Genomic DNA, 17,554 nt, shown 5'->3' on the forward strand with positions numbered 1-17,554 from the left:
TTTTTTTTTTTTTTAAATCCAAGTGCTGAGCTCTAAGTGACAATTCAACGATTAGTATGGTAGATCAATATCCATTGAAAAGTAAAAAAACATACCTTAGATCCAAGTCGATTTGACGATCAGTGTTGAAAATCGTAGAAGAAAGCTATTTGAATTTTGGTTCACAAAATTGTGATTTTCAAAGTTATTTCATGAAAAAAAAATGAATCGTGGAAGAGAAGGGAAAGAAAAGCTTTCGATTGGTGCAGATGGTGCAAACAGAAAATGTCAGACAACAATGAATTTAATAGTCTAGTGACTTAAATGAAAATTTTTAAATAATTCAGTTATTATTTTATAACTTTTGTAAAGTTAAATGATGAAAACGTAAACTTACTAATAATTTAATAACTTTAAGTGTAATTTACATTATTTTTAATTTACTCAATACTCAACCTACATAATTTATACTGAATGTAACTAATGACTATTAAAATAACAATAGTATAAATATAAATCTTCTCTTATCCTTTCATAAAAAAATTTTAACCACTCAACTTTTTCAAATTAAATCCTTGTTTTGTCGATGACAATGCCGAACTTTGGGCTAATTATGGGTAGTGATGTCTTCAATATTTTTTCTTCTTACTTTTATTTTGTTTTTAGTTTCGTGGTTTTATTTTGTCTACATTTTTAGTTTTTTTTAATTTTGTCCAGTCCATTTTTTTAAAGTATACATAGTTTTATTTTCACTTTTAATTATGTTATCAAATATACATGAGATTTGCCAATATAAAGGTACAGTCAAATCTCTTAAGAATCATTCTCGAATGGTTTTACCATGATAGATTATAATGATTGTGATAAATTCAAGAAGATGAGGAGGAGGGTGTAGGCCTTTGAGATTTGACTTTTGTGTATCATCGATCTGGTGTGTCTTTCAGGACTTTTGATAGTTTTTTTTTGGTTGATTGGTGTTCATTATCAGGTTAATTTGACGATGGCAAAGTTAGGATACAAATTTTAACGATTTGATCAAGTTGATGTATGATTTATTTGTTTTTGAATTATTCTAATATTACAATTACTGTCAAATTACCTCTCTTTTTTTCAAAATTATATGTATTTATGTATTAATTTATAGTGATTTATTAATGGTTTTATTATATGTCATATATTTATATTATTATTTTTCATGATTTATTTAAAACAATATAAAGATTACAAAAGTGTATAAAATAAGTGAAAACCAGTGAGATTCGCCTTTTGGTTATTGCTTCAGTTTTTGTAGCCTTCTGTTCTGTCTGTCGCTTTCCTGTCGGAAACAAAGGTTTGTCTGAATAAACAAAATTACTTGGCCGACCAAGTCTAATGCGCTTATGTAAGTGCAACTGTACCCTAACCTACCTCCTTAAAAGATTTTTTAAGGATTTGACAAATAATTCAATGTTTATCGAATTAAATAAAGGGATAATGCAACTTTTGGCCCCTAAACTTTTTTATCCACTTTGACCCTTGAACATAAAAATTGTTATTCATTTTAGTCCATTTTGTTAATGACCGTAAAAGAAATGGAGATAATGTAACTTTTGGCCCCAAAACTTGGTAAGTAGATCCACATTAGCTCTTAAACTTGACAACTAGGTTTACTTTGGTACCTATAATTTTTTTGGGTTCACTTTGACATTTGAACTTGACAATTATGTTCATTTTGATCCCCAAACTTGAAAAATCTGAAATTTTGATGATATGATACCCTGAGATTATACCACATCATCACTTGGAAAAAAATGATGATGTGGTACAATCTCAGAGTGACATACTCAATGTTTTAATAACAGAATTGATGGTTGAACAAGTTAGATCACCTATTCTAGATTCAACCAGTTAAACCAACAATAATTAATAAACAATTAAAAATTCATAAAAGTCTAGAAAGCCAAGTAAAACCAGTATTATATTTTTTTTCAAAGATTTTTATGGTTATTTATTTATTGTGGTCATACGGTCAAATCAATCAAATTGGTTGAATCGAGATTTGGTGTCCTAACTTATTCAGCTATCGATTTGGTTATTAAAACACTAAATATGACACTCTAAAATTGTACCATATAATTATTTAAATTTTATTTTTATTTTTCAACCTCAAAGTACCACATCATCAATCTTTTAGATTTTTCAAGGTCAAGGACCAAAATAGGCCTAGTTATTAAATTCAAGTGCCAAAGTGAGCCAAAAAAAAGTACAAGTATTAAAGTGAACCTAATTGTCAAGTTCAGATGTCAATGTGGACTTACTTACCAAATTCAAGGGACAAAAGTTACATTATCTCATTTTTTTTCATAGTTATTGACAAAATATACTTAAATGAATAACGATTTACAAATTTAGAGACCAAAGTGAATAAAAAAAATTGAGAAGTCAATATGAACCCACTTACAAGTTGAAGGCCAAATGTTACATTAACCCTTAAATAAACAATCATGCACAAAAAATTTGGTACTGTTTGAAACAAACTCAAATAAGTTATTTTTATTTATTTATTTCTATGGAAAAAGTTCTTTCGAGAATAGCTTAATATTTATTTTATTATTAAATCATAATATAATTAATAATTTTATTTGTGCTATATTTTATTTATAATTGTTAAGAGAGAGTTGACTCTTTTGAAGTAGTCTAGGCAGCAAATATTAATTCCAATAATTAAAGATATTGTCTCTGGATTTCACTCCCAACCTTCACGGAGAGTCGTATACGATTTACGGAAGGGAACGTATCAATTGGTGGAGGTAGGTACTTGCAAGATTGCCAAGTGGCACAATGTTTGCAAATAAGGTACATATAAGGCTAAAGTTGATGGTTTGAGTTACGTCATGCTTATTCATCTCTATTATCATTGAGATGTCCAAAATTAACACCAGGCCAAGTATCTACTTCTGTACCGACTGAAACACCCTCTCCATAAAAGTTGAAGACAAAACCTCACACGAGAATAATATATTTAATTATTGAGATCTAAATCAATTGTTCAAAAGATAACGCTTCGAAAATTTCTCCCAATAAATATAAAATTATTTTAATTAATGGAACACGAACCCATTGTGAAAAGCCACCTTCACTAGCACCAGTGACATTTGCTGGCGGCAACTTTCATTAGTTGCAATAAAATAAGCAATTTTAGTTTAACTGTATTTTATTTTGTAATATAATTATATTTTATATTTTTTAAAAAATTAATAATTAAATGATGTAGATTTTTTAAATTTTCGAATATTATTATTCCTTGTTTGTGGGTTATTTATAAAATTTGTCCTTTTTTTTTGTTTCATTTCATTAATGACATAAAACCAAACGACATTAATCAAACATAATTAAAACTATAAAAAAGATCTTTAAAAAAAGTGAAACAAATGACATAATCATGGTGCCTGCAATCCACGCCCACGCGAGTGGCGGTGCAGACAAAAAAACCCCACGGGTGGGGAGCAGGAAACATAAATTTAGAAATAAGGGTTAATTTCAATAAATTCCCCTAAACAATTACTCAGATTATAAATCGGTCTTAAACTTCGAAATGTTCTAATTGGATAATCAAAATTTAAGAGTATTGAATTTAGGTCTGTACGATAGCCTCAATGTCAATCTAGATGTTAAATGAAGTTCGAATTTGATGTTGAGCATGCTTAACACGTAAATCGATTTGTAAATACAAAGCTACATATTAAAATATATATATGTCAATAAAATTTAGTCTGGTTAAATTTTTTCTTTTAATACGTCAATTCAAGTAGCCTATGTAGCGGCGGAACATGACATTAAGTGTTGAGGTACCTCTTAAAATTTTCAAAAATCTCAATGAGTCTAGTTAAATTTTTTAAAAATATATATTGAAATTAATGAGAATTTTTAATTTTTGAGAGGGGCTAATTAAATTTTTTACACCTTTTGAAAGGCTTAATTAGTATCTTTAAAATTTTTGAGGGACCTAGTTAAAACATTCAAACAAAGGACATGTTGAACATTTTTCAAAATTACGGCCCCTTTGGTTCCAATGACATTCTGCCCCCAAGTTTATGCAATAGATATATACATATCTACAATGTAATCAACGTGTTTTAAATATGCATCACATCATATTTGAGCTGACATTTATTTTCTAAACTAACGGCTAATGTAATAAGGACCCGATTAAAATGATATTAATACTTAAAAGAATCAATCACAACGTTTTGGTGATCAAGGACGAATTTAAAATCCAGACCATAACCAGAGGACTTTGGTAGAATTAACCCTTTAAAAAAATTGGAGGATCCATTTAGTTGATACTCCACCTGGCAATCATGTGGACCGTGAGATTCATCATGAGATATCCCTTTTTTCCCACTGATGCATTTAAAAGAAAAATAAAATAAAAAAGTTGGGAACAGTGCTGCCGGCATTTGACTCAGCCTGTAATGATGCCTTTGTTGCGTTAAATATGTACACGACTCAGTGAGTCACCAACATCCGTACCGTTTATTTTTGGTTTTACAATGTATTTTCACTTATTATTGCTTGTTGTTCTTATGGTGATCATGATGATCACGACCGTTCAAATTTAAATCAGATAAAAAGGAAGAAAAAAAAGTGGGTCATCTTTTAATAAAATAACAATTCTTTTATATTCGTTCTACTATTCATATTCAATATTCGTGATTATCGCTCTCAATATTATTACCTTTAAAATACGAAATTTATTCTATCTTTTGAAACTACTTTTTATTAACATTTGATTAAAGAAAACTGTTATGACTAATAAAGTGGTCAGTAAAGTTCATAAAAGACATAATTAATTTTCTAATATTAAATGAAAAAGTTAACATTAAAGAATAATTTTGTTATAGCATTATTATATTAAATTAAGAAATGTATCCCTCATATTATTATATTATTATTACTTTAAAATTACTCTTAAAATTAGTAAAAGTAATCGTTATCCGAGTCTTTAGGGATACAAATAAATATTCCACCAACTAAACCTGAGAAAATCTAAATTAAATAATTAAAATTAAAATACAACTATGTTAAAAGTTTTTATTTAAGTCATTAAACTATTCAAAATATTTTATTTAAGTCATATGACTGTTAAATTTTTTCTAAAGAAAAAAAGATGTTCAGTTAGTGAGTTCCAAACGATGATTCGAAGATTGGTACAGTAAATCTAGTGGCGGAGCCAGGGGGATAGCAACGGGCACGACCCCTCTAAAATGGAAAATTTTCTATTTAGACCCTTTATAATTTATAAAATTTTAAATTAATAATGATAAAATTACACTTTGGCTCTTCCAAAATAATAAAAATTTGATTTACTCCTTTAAAAATTATAAAGATATAGACTATTAAAATGGTAAAATTGCATTTTTACTATCGTAAAAATATACAATTTAATTCTGCCCCCCCAAAAAAATTTTCTGGCTCCGCCATTGAGTGAATCGGTACTCATCGATGAGTAAAATAACATACCTTCGATCCATGTCGAAGATCAGAGAAAAAAGTGTTTGGATTTTGGTTCATAGATATATGATATTCAAAGTTGTTTCATGAAAAAATATTTAATTGTAGAAGGGAAGAAGAGCTTTTGATTGGTGCAAGCGGTGTAGACGAAGAATGCTATACAACATCGATTTTAACAGCCTAATGAATTAAATAAAAACTTTCAAATAATTTAGTGACTATTTTGTAACTTTTTGAAGTTGAGTGACCAAAATGTAAACTTTCTAATAATTTAACTACCTTAGATATATTTTACCTTTTAATATTTTATATGTATACTAACAATGATTGTGTAACACCTCTAACCCATATCTGTCACCGAAACAGGGTTACAGAGCATTACCGGAGTTTACAGATTAAAAAATAGTTTATACATATCACTTACTATTCATAACCGAAATCAAACATATTCAATCATAATGTCCCTTTAATTGGCCCTTGAGACCCGATTTATACCTTAGAAACAAGTCGAGACTAAATTGGGAACTCAAAGAATTTTTCGCAAAATCTCAAAGTTTTTCTTAGTTGCAGGGGACACACGCCCATGTGGCTAGGCCGTATAAGCCACACGGCCAAGTGACACGCTCGTGTCCCAAGCCGTGTGGGCATTCGATGTAAGGCACACGATCGTGTCCTAGCCCGTATCCATACTTGTGTAACTCTCTGACTTGGATCACACGGCCAGCTGCACGCCAGTGTACTAGGCTGTGTGAACAATTTAATTTTCGAAAATTAGGTGCAGGGGTCACATAGCCAAGTCACACGCCCATGTGCTAGGCCGTGTGACACACACGGCTGAGACACACACCCGTGTCTCTGCTCGTGTGAGTAATTCGAAGCATTCTGTTTTCTCAAATTTTAAGATGCAGGGGACACATGACCAAACCACACGCTCGTGCGCATGGCCGTGTGTCACACACAGCTGAGACAAATGCCCGTGTCTCTGCTCGTGTGGACAAAATAAAACCATTTCCAAACCTTATTTCTCACTCAAATCACCTTCCACCTACAAAAACACTTAAACATGTTCACCAACCAATTGAAACCATTCAAATCAAGCCAAATTCATGTATTAAGTATGACATAATATCACCTATATGCATATTGGAACTAATGTGCTAACTCAATTTAACCATCAATATAACGATATGCTTTGCATCACTTAACCACTTCAAACACATACCAAGCATGATAAAGATACACACAAATATATATACTTTTACTTCACAATATAACTATTACAAGCCATTCCAATGACTAGTTCGAACCAAAATATTTCTTCTTTATGCTTAACTTAGCTTATACATGTCATTATACCAAAAGTTAGTTTACTTTATATACCGAGAAGTCCAAGGGATAGTGTGATATGTCTCCGACCAAGTTTCAACCTTCACGAGCTTCCGAGTACTATAAAACAGAGGAAGTAAAACAAAGTAAGCATATTATGCTTAGTGAGTTCGTATAACAGAAAATTAACTTACCACTCATTTACATTTAAAATAAGCATTCAAAATATATCCAAAGAAATTTGACAATTTGCCTAAACACATATAATCTCAAGAAACTTGTTAGTCATGTATTACATGTAAACATCAAGAATCAAGGATGAGCTCATCATGTAATAACTTTCATATACATATGCTTTTCATATCATATTTCCATTTAACATGTGTATTTCCATGACAAATCATCTTAAGCTTAGTTTAACTATATCAGAACTTTGCCCGTTGAATTTATTTGAAATATGAATGGATACACATGTAGTACACTCGAAGTGTACAAAACTATAATCCGTCAACTCATATTCAGGGGTACCCATTAGGGCACATAATCAAGAAGCACTCTCTCGAGCCATATAATAGGAAGCTCATGTGAGCCATGTAACAGGAAGATTATCCGGGCTAAAACAAGAAACTCATAAGAGTTTAAAACAGGAAGCTCATTGAGCTTAACAGGTAACTCCGAATAGCTATTATCAAGAAGCTCCGGATAGCCATATAATAGGAAGTTCAAGTGAGCCATATTACGAAGCTCATAAAGAGCCTATATCGGGACGTTCATAAAGAGCTGCGGTATGTCCACATTATATACAGGATCCATACCAATCATATAACAGGACACTCACAAAGAGCTGAGGTTGACCGCAATACATGCAGGGCCAATATCGATCGGGATGCTCGCAGAAACTATATAACGGGAAACTCGAGAGGGCTTATAACAGGATGCTCGTAAGAGCTATAGTGTGTCTGCAACATATGTAGGACAACAACCAATAGGGGAAATCCTGTATCCATCGAATTTCATTTATTCAAACGAGACAATGTTTATCGGGTATTATTGGATATGTGACTAATTTTCGTACATAAGACATTTATACAATTCACACATGTATAACATTCAATTCAAACATATTAATATACATAATTTAGTTACACAAACTTACCTCGATAATTGTTCGTGTTCGTAGGTCACTAATCCGATACTTTTTGTTTTCCTCAATCCAATTCTAAACTAGGTCTATCCGGATCTATATGAGTAAATTTAACTCATTTTAATAAAATTCACATTCAATTTCATCCAATTCACATCCTAGACAAAATTACCATTTTGCCCCTATACTTTTAATAAATGACGATTTTATCCCTAGGCTCGGAAAATGAAATTCATGCAATTTAATCCTTATTTCAAGTCTAACTAAATTTTTCAAATAACATTTACAGCCCATGTAATTCATAAAATTTAGAAAATTTCCATAAATTTTACATCTTTACACTTTAGTCCCTAAATCACAATTTCATCAAAATTCACTTTACAGAAGTTGTTTATCTATCAACAACCTTTCATTTTCTACCATAAATTTAAAAATTTCAGCATACTCATCCATGACAAAATTTTAATACTTTGATAACTTTACAAATTAATCCCCAAAAAAGGTAGATTAGGAAATTACGATATCGGAAATATAAAAATTACTAAAAATGGGCCAATTTAGCTTGCTTGAACTCTTTTCACTTAGCTAGGGTTTTCATGAAAATAATTGGGGGAAAGATGATGAAAAAGATGATATTTTGTTATTTAATTTAATTATCATCTTTTATTTTTCACTTTCCAATTTAGTCCTTTTCTTTTCTTAAATTTCTATGGATGAATCATCATAAATATCTACTAACTTCTCTTAATGGTCTATTTGTCTTATAAGGACCTCAAATTTTGAATCCCATAGCTATTTAATCCTTCTAGCTACTAGAATTCAACTTTTGCATTTTATGCAATTTGGTTCTTTCTATAATTAAACATGAAATCGGTAAAATTTTCTTATCGAATTTTTATACGTCTTTCCTATCATAATGCAGACCATGCAATAATATTGAAATAAAATTTTCTTTTTGACTTGGATTTGTAGTCCCGAAACCACTGTTCCTATTTCACTGAAAACGGGCTGTTATAGAATGCATCTAACTGGGTTAAATTCGGGGTTAGTTTTTTTTGAGTGAAAAATTAAAAATTATAAAGTAATTAAACTAGATCAACAAAGGAGGATCCTCAAACAATCTTTAATTGAGGCTTCTAATGTGAAATGGGTTAAGGTGTATTTAGTATTGCTTCTAAGAAGCACTTTTGGGATAAAAAACACTTTTAAGACAAAAGCACTCCTGAACAAACTACTTTTTGAGAGAAAAAGTGTTTCTCCAAGCCAAAAATTAACCCAAAAGCACTTTTTTGATAAGCTAAAAGTTTTAGCTTCTCCCCAAAAGTATTTTTTTCCCAAAAGTACTTTTGAGAAGCATTGCTAAATTAAACATTAGCCAAAGCCAAACTATCTGCAATTGAGTTGTCTTCTCTAGGCAAATGCTGAATCTTCCATTGCTTAAACATATTTAGGACTTGAAGTATTCTCCTGATTAGGATAAAATTAAAGTTTTCGGAAGAGCCATCTTGAATAATGTTAACTGCCTCAATACTGTCAGTTTAGATTGAGACCCTATCAAATCGTCTTTTCAAAAGAAGGTTTAACCCATCCAAGATCTCCCAAAGTTCAGCCTCCATCATTGTGCAATTATCCAAATATCGACAGATCCCAATGATCCACCCACCATTATGGTAACATATGTAACCTCTAACTACTGCAAAACCTTCGTCAAGCATAACTGAACCATTTGTTCTCAAACAAACCCAACAACTAGCTAAAGGTGAAGAGTGGAGATAATTGTGAGGCTTATGAAATGCAATTTTGGAGATTAAAATGTATTGCTTTGCCCAACTAAATGAAAATTTAAGAATCTCATCATTACTCCAAGAAATGCTTGAAAGGTAAACAAGTATTGATTCTTCCAAATACGTCAATCAATGATCCCAAAGAGGCATGGCCAATCCATCCCATCTAAAAAAATGTTGAGATGATTATAAAGGTTTTTGTTTGTTGGTTTATTTTTTTTCTATTTATAGTATTCAGTTCATTTATAAGACTTCACTTTATGTTTAAGATCAATTTATTTAAAATTATGTCTCGTGTTTTTTATAAACTTTTTCAAGAAAATTGAACACTTATATTCATCAACGATTAAATAAAAAAACTAGTTATAACTTATAAATAATAAATAATAAAAGTAATAAAATCATTTTATTGTTGGGGAAGTCAACTCTTTTAAGAGAAACATTTAAAGTGTCGTTCTCTAGACAGTTGACTCGAACTTTTAAGTTTTGTCTTTAGCTTTTTGTGGGGAATTGTGTACAGCTCAAAGAGAGAAGCGTTTCGATTAATGGGGGTAGGTAAAGCTTTGGTTGGTGGTTTGAGCTATGACGCTCCCATTAGTATTGGCACACCTATTCCAAGTCTTCCATATATTTATTTTCATAGACTAAAGCCCCCTCTGTTTGAACCAACTTTCTCTCACTCCCAACTATCAAAGGAAAAATAGTAGCAAATTTTATATTTTCATTAGTGCTAAAGTCAAATTTTAATTAGAAATTTAATATTAGAAACCCTGTTTACTTATTTTCAAAGAAAACCAAAATTCCACAATAAAACCATAGAAAATCCAAATTGACTTTTCTCTCTAGATATTTTTCTTATAAATGTTTTCATTTTCATCATATGATATATTTAAGCAAATAAACAAAGAAAAAGAATTTCTGTGCCGAAGGGCATATTTCACAATGGGGAAAGTATGTTGCGTGGAAGAATCCGATGATGCCGGTTTAAGTCTCACCGGATTTCTCATCGTTTTAATCTTGGCGATTTTGTTGATGTCGATTTGTAGCCCTCAGCCACGACGTCCTGCTTATGCTGTTTATCGTTACCGATGATCGGAAAACGAATATACGGTGACTGCAAATTTGTTGAAATTGGTAAGAATTTAGGAGCTCTTTTCGCTTATTTTTCCGGGAAAATTTGCTGCTTGGGGTTCAAATATATGGGTTGTCGATGTTTGAAGTATTGAATTATTGGATTCTTTTTTCTAATCTGAATAACAGTTCAACATGTTTTCAATCTGTTTGAAATAGATACGATTTCAAGTTTAATTTTGGAAGTTGTATTATCATGAATTCGAGTTATTTTAGATTACTTATTTTCTTTTAGTTAAAAAAAATAGATCTATTGTTTTGAAACATTAAGTTTAAACTAGTTTTAGATTAAGGGTGAGTTTGGATGGGCGGTACGTTTATCTGCGGTTAGTGTAAAAACAGCGGTGGCGGTGGAATTAGATATTGTAGAGATACTGTAGCGTGAGACAAAAAGTAAGCTAAACGCACCGCACCGCACCCAATCGCCCATCCAAACCCACCCTAAGTCAATTTATGTTCTAGCTAATTGATTCGAGTTCAATTTTTATAATCAAATCAAATTAAGATAAAATTAAGTTAATATGATTCAAAGTTGTTTTTTTACTATTCATATAATTTTCCCTTTGCTATAATTAGATTGATATATGAATTAAAACAAAAGGGATAAAACCAATCTCTAAGTGAGACGCTCGAAACTAAAAAAAAGCAATTCAAGATAAAAAAATAAAAAAAAACCAATCTTTAATATGTTTTTTAAATTTTTATTATTGAACCAACAATTTAATCGAGAAACCATGATCTAACCGGTTTAGCCACCATTCCGATTTTTAAAACATCGTTTATAATCATGTTTAAGGTATTATATATTATGTTATAATACGTCATAACTCTTGGTAAATTTAGAATTTAATCTCTATAATTTTTAAATTTCAAAATTAAAGTCCAACTGTTACCATTATTAACTATTTTGTTAATTTTAAATTCATTACAATGTCATTTTTAGTTATATTACTACGTTATTACCATTATGACATGAACACTGTACTACATGAAACCAGTCATTTGAGGTTTGGCTAGACCGGAGACTGCTAGGGGGAATTAACAACAAACACCTGAACTCGTAAAAATTCACGACTAGCTCCTCGTTCAAGTACCGTCAACACTTCGCCATCATCTTCTCCCGTCACAAGATCTTCGAGATAGACACAACGGGAATGATATCCATCTCGGATACGGAAGCCGTTGAACCATCTCCCGGGCTGTCGCCACTTTACGCAAACTCGTCGATTAACTATCTTACCACCCCAAAGTGCTTCCGTGATACAAAAAGCCTGTAAAATTACGATGTTAAAATCGGAAGCGAGTAGAACCGATATATATCTCATACAGGCGTACTCGAAAATTTAAGTTTTCCACATACGTAGAGGATTTTAGCTCTCTACTTTTGGGAAATGAAGAGTTAAAATCTAGGGTTAATGGCACTAAACACCCTCAAGCTATCATGAAGATTCCAAATTAGTCCTTAGACTTCAAAACACTCTAATTGAATACTCAAATATTAGTCTTTTATTAACCAGGTCATTCTAGGCAAAAGTACCATGGAGGCTCTTGTACTAAGAACCAGATTGCATTTCGCCCCTTCCACTTAAAAAATGGACAAATTAATCCTTTTATGTTAGATCAAAGAGTAAATTGGTCATTTTGTTAAAATTTCATCCATTTTTACTATTTAAAACTGGTCTCTATATGTCAGTATGAGGTACACATGTTGCTGTTTGGTTATCTTGTCAATCATGTAAGTTTTTAACTGTAGAAATGGATGAAACTTTTAATAGAAAGGACAAGTTTACTCTTTGATCTAATGTACTAAGACTAATTTGCCTATTTTTTAGTAGGGGGTAAAATGCAATTTGTCACAGAGTATAGGGGCCTCCTTGATATTTTTACCCGTCATTCTAGTTGTCAATTTAGGCATTAAATGCTAGTTCACATATACATGAAGCATATTTAGAACACGTAAGTGTACCTACCTCACAATCGACTTGGATATGACGTGTTAAAGAAAACATACCATGTCAATAAAATTTAAGGGGTTAATTTTCTTTAACACGTCATCTCGTCTTATCATCATCAAATAAAAGAAGCTTCCGATCCACCAGTCATCGAAGAATTTCAATTCTTCAAAGCTTATTAGAACCGATCTTCAACATAAACACAAATTCCACAACATGAACAACCAATACCAACATATATCAACTAACAACTTAAACCAAAATATTTCACTACAGCACTACACTATTTCAACACGATCCAAAACAAAAACAAATGGTAAAGAAGTTTACCGGCACTTGAAGAATGCTAAGGCAGTAATGTAGTCCAATCAAGTTAAGCAGAACATTCAGCTTCTGTTTCAACAGCAGCATTTGAACATCTCTGAATCCGAACTGCATCGTTTTCAGGCATCTGATTGCATGCAGATAGTCTATAACCTTGAGTGAATCGGATTGCGAGCATTGTTCCACCAAGTTAATGACAGAATCGGCTTGACCCTTCTTCTCTTCGTGCTGCTTTACATAAAATCCTCGCCAATCCTATATCATATACATTTCACAAGTTAATGAGGAATTGTACTTTTTGCTTAATCAACAAAAAGTAATAGTTTGGTTGGTATGAGGGGGAAAAAAGAAAGGAAAAGTTACATTTTTTCCATCATTTTCACTGTTTGGTAGGAAGGAGAATAGGAAGAGTGAAGTAAAATGAGTGGACTTACAGTTTTCCTTCCCTCAAAATCCTGTCTTTCCAAGTGTAGAAAGAAAACATTCATGAATTTAAGCTAATAATTTTATATGAAACTTTACCTTCCTTTCCCTCCATATTTTCTTTCCTCACCATTTTCCTTCCTTTTCCTTTCTACCAAACAAGTATAAAACTCATAACTAGGGGTGTAATCGAATAGTGGCAAGCTCAAGCTCGACTCGAACATCAATTTCTAAGCTTGAGCTCAGCTCCAAACATAATCCAACTACTTGAGCTTGATTAAGCTCGATCTCATTTGTAATTAAACTCTTTCTATAATAAAAATGTAACTTCATAAAGGAAAAGCTCAATTAGGCTCTCGTGTAATTGGTAATTAAGCTCTTTCTAATTTCATGATATAAAAATATACTAAAAAGGAAAAAGCTTGATTAGGCTCGTAAGCCATCCAAATAGTGTATTATAGTGCTCGAATTCGGCTCGATAGTTACCAGGGCAAATTCAAGTTTTTCCAAATTAGACTCGAATAGCTTATGAGCACCAATATCTCATCTACACCCTTAATCATAACCTCGCTAAAAACACCCAGTTCAAAGCCATGAAACAAGAGCAATTAGTCCAAAACAACTTAAATGAGGGGAAAAAACACCATATATTTACACACATTAAAAACTTAACCAAAAAACAAAACAAAAAATACAACCTTGAAGTGACTCCCATAAACAGCTTCATATAAAAGAGGCCATCTTTCTTTAACAAGTGACTCCCATAAACAATTCGACTGGCATATCTCTCGCCAAACCCGAGAACAACAACCCAATGATGAAAGATCCGGCACCTAGAAACCCGAATACCCAAGAATATCTCATTTACTTTCAATTCAATACCCAGAAAAAGAAAAAGAAAAAAAAAAAGAGATAAAGCAAGTAAGCGAACCTCAAGGGAAGAAGCAATCTTGAGAGCTATATCATTAGGTAGTGTACTGTATGAGTAATCTGATTGATTCATGTGGGGTTTTTTTTTTTTTGAAAGTGGGATTTTGTGTTTTGTCTGAAATTTATGGGAACTAGAAGATCTCAGAAAACATGTTCGATTGTCGGATTCTTGCAACGTGGGCCAAATTTGGATTTGGCTGTCTGTTTTGAGATCTTGGACTCTGTGATTTAAAGTTACAAACTACGTCGTTTTAGGTACATGAATTTTTCCATTTGTTGTTGCCGAGTTATGGCTGAAATAAATAAATTTAGTTTCTGTTTTATTAAAAAAATTAAATAAGATTAAATTTGAATAAAATTAATGTTAATGTATAAAAATGTTATTTACTGTTTAATAAAGTTAATATATTTAAAGTATTCATAGTTTTATAAATGAAATCTTTTGTTTAGATTTGAACAATTAAAAAATAATTTTCAAAATTTTTTATATAAAATGTTAATTTTGTTATAATTTCAACTTATTTTATTCTTTTTAATGGTATAAGGATTAAATTGATCTATTTTATAATAAAGGGACTAATCTGATCTAGTCTTTATAATAAAAAGGCCTCTCGTGTGCTTTAACCCATTCTAAATCGGTCTTAAACTTCAAATCATTTTAAATTTTTGTATTTTTGAAAATTTAAAATCTAATCTCTATACTTTTATTTCTAAGAATTTAATTCTTCTATTTTTCAGATTTCAAATTCAAATCCAAATATTAACACTGTCAAAAATTATTTTGTTAAATTTAAGTTGTAACACATTTTATAGTTACATTGCTATCAAATGAGTATTTTTTTTCAAAATGTCATACCAATAAAATTGACCAAAAACTAATAGAGTTAACAATTGAACTTGAATTTTAAAATAAAAATTAAATTATTAAAAATAAAAATACATAAACTAAATTTTAAATTTATGAAAAATAGATAGACTTATTACATATTCTAACATATTTTTTACTCACTTTGTAAATAAATTCTAGTATATTTTATTCCATGGGCAATTATCTGATTTAAACGATTTAAATGTGAAACAATTCAATTTACTATGTAATAAAAAAACATACAAACTAAGCCATCATTTACAGACAATAACACTTGCCACCTATATAGTCAAAAGATGAACACACAATACAAATTCAGACATGAGAGTAACTAAGAACTGTGTTTCTAAAAAATATCAACGGATCTTTTTGTAAAGTGCGAAGGTGGAGAACATGGTGAGGAACACCAACAAGATGGCCGCAAATAACGAGAATGCGATTGCGGTTCCAACGTGTCGACAGAACTCGTCGTAAACGTTGCAGATTTTGTCCCACCGGACGTGGCTGTTGCCTCTTAATCCGATGTATGCGACTGCACCAGCGGCACCGGTGGCTGAGGCAACGATTCCTACAAATACCTGCATTGTATGATCAAGATTGATTAATTCGGTTTGATTTATTTGATTATAAAATTAATCGGATCTGAAAATTAATTTATTTAGTTAGTTTAGTCTGTTATTGGTTTTTTCGAAAATTTGTTAATCGGTTAAGGGTGGGTTTGGATGGGCGATTGGGTGCGGTGTGGTGCGTTTAGTTTACTTTTTATCTTACGCTACAGTATCTAATCTCACCGCCACCGCTGTTTTTACACTAACCGCAGGTAAACGCACCGCCTATCCAAACTCACCCTTAAAGCATTTTGATTCAGCTAATTTTATACTGATTTTCCAAAAAAAATTAAATTGAAATTGATTGAATATCCCAACCTATTAATTACTTTTAGGTGAATCTATAAAAAAAACTTAAAATTTAGTTAATTTGAGCTCGAAATGATCCAAACAAAAAAGATTCAAACCCGAAATGATTTTAATTTAATATGACTTGACCCTAAAGATCGACCAAAATAACTTGAACCCAACCTTGTTTAAATTAGACAAAATGTTTGAATTAAGAATCGATTAAAATTCTAAAAACCTTACTTGAATATAAAATGACCTAAAAAATGTATCTAAAAATAACTTAAATTCGAAATGCTCGACTAACAAACTTAAATTTACCCGATTCAAAACAAATCAATTGACAGCCCTTAATGAAAGGGGTTTGAAAGGAATAATTATGAGCCTTACCACATCCATCAATGCAAAGGCGAGCAAGATGGTGTTGGTATAAGAAGGCTTGCGGCCGAGCAAAGTTGATGCAAGAGCAGTGATGATGCTGTATAAGCCTGTTGTTGACAATGCTGCCATAAAGTATCTGCACAATTATATAATAATTGTTTTTATTAATTACATTATTATAAAACTAGATTTCTCATAGTGGTTATCGAAAACTCATTTTATGAATATAATATACCGAGATATAATTTAAATAATAAAAATCATGATCCAATAACATCCATCTTGGAATTTTTGTTTAATACTAAATCTTTATCTGACCTCGACATGATATATCTCTCATATAATATGATCTCGATTTATTTTGAAACTCACGTAATCGATACTAATCAAAAATAACACATGATATGCTAGTGTATAAAGACCAAATTTTAACATTAAAAACGGATGAAATTTAATAATACTTTTTAATCTAACAAATAAATATTGATTTACTCATTTTTTTTAAATAAAGAAGACAAAATATAATATAACTCTTCAACGTATTCATGTGAAATGTGTACATATATCGAATATAACCAAACCCGAGTACAAGTTAATATAAGTTAAAAAAGACTTACACAAAGGCAGGTGAATCAGTGAACTCGGCCGAATAAGGAACCCTAACTGAAGTAGGCAAGCCTGGAACAGGAACCATTTCAGTTTGCTTGCTAGTAGCCATAACCACCACAGCAATTACAGCTGCAGCAAACAATACCACCCTAAGACCAACATCTACAGCTGAATAATTAAAAGGGCATTTGCTAGCAGCAACCGTCGTTGATGGTGGTGTGGTTGTCGTCGCCGCTACCGCCGCCGGTTTATCTGTAGATTCCATCGTTCAAATTAAAAGGAAACTAGCAAAGGCAAAATGATAGATATATAGA

The 17,554-nt window shown here is 31.3% G+C and overlaps 2 protein-coding genes across 2 annotated transcripts; both read right to left on the reverse strand.

The window, feature by feature from the left end:
* Positions 1-11,732: 11,732 nt before the first annotated feature.
* Positions 11,733-14,654, reverse strand: LOC105800694 (uncharacterized). Its single transcript, XM_012631964.2, has 4 exons — positions 14,488-14,654; positions 14,255-14,389; positions 13,140-13,388; positions 11,733-12,128 (listed from the first exon to the last, which is right to left on the reverse strand). Exons 1-4 carry the CDS (start codon positions 14,557-14,559, stop codon positions 11,886-11,888), a joined length of 699 nt encoding a protein of 232 aa, XP_012487418.1. The 5' UTR covers positions 14,560-14,654; the 3' UTR covers positions 11,733-11,885.
* Positions 14,655-15,542: 888 nt separating this feature from the next.
* Positions 15,543-17,554, reverse strand: LOC105800696 (CASP-like protein 1D1). The gene is made up of 3 exons (XM_012631966.2): positions 17,249-17,554; positions 16,641-16,767; positions 15,543-15,932 (listed from the first exon to the last, which is right to left on the reverse strand). Exons 1-3 carry the CDS (start codon positions 17,503-17,505, stop codon positions 15,711-15,713), a joined length of 606 nt encoding a protein of 201 aa, XP_012487420.1. The 5' UTR covers positions 17,506-17,554; the 3' UTR covers positions 15,543-15,710.

Source organism: Gossypium raimondii, chromosome 9 (assembly GCF_025698545.1).
Source record: "Gossypium raimondii isolate GPD5lz chromosome 9, ASM2569854v1, whole genome shotgun sequence".
Classification (NCBI taxonomy): domain Eukaryota; kingdom Viridiplantae; phylum Streptophyta; class Magnoliopsida; order Malvales; family Malvaceae; genus Gossypium; species Gossypium raimondii.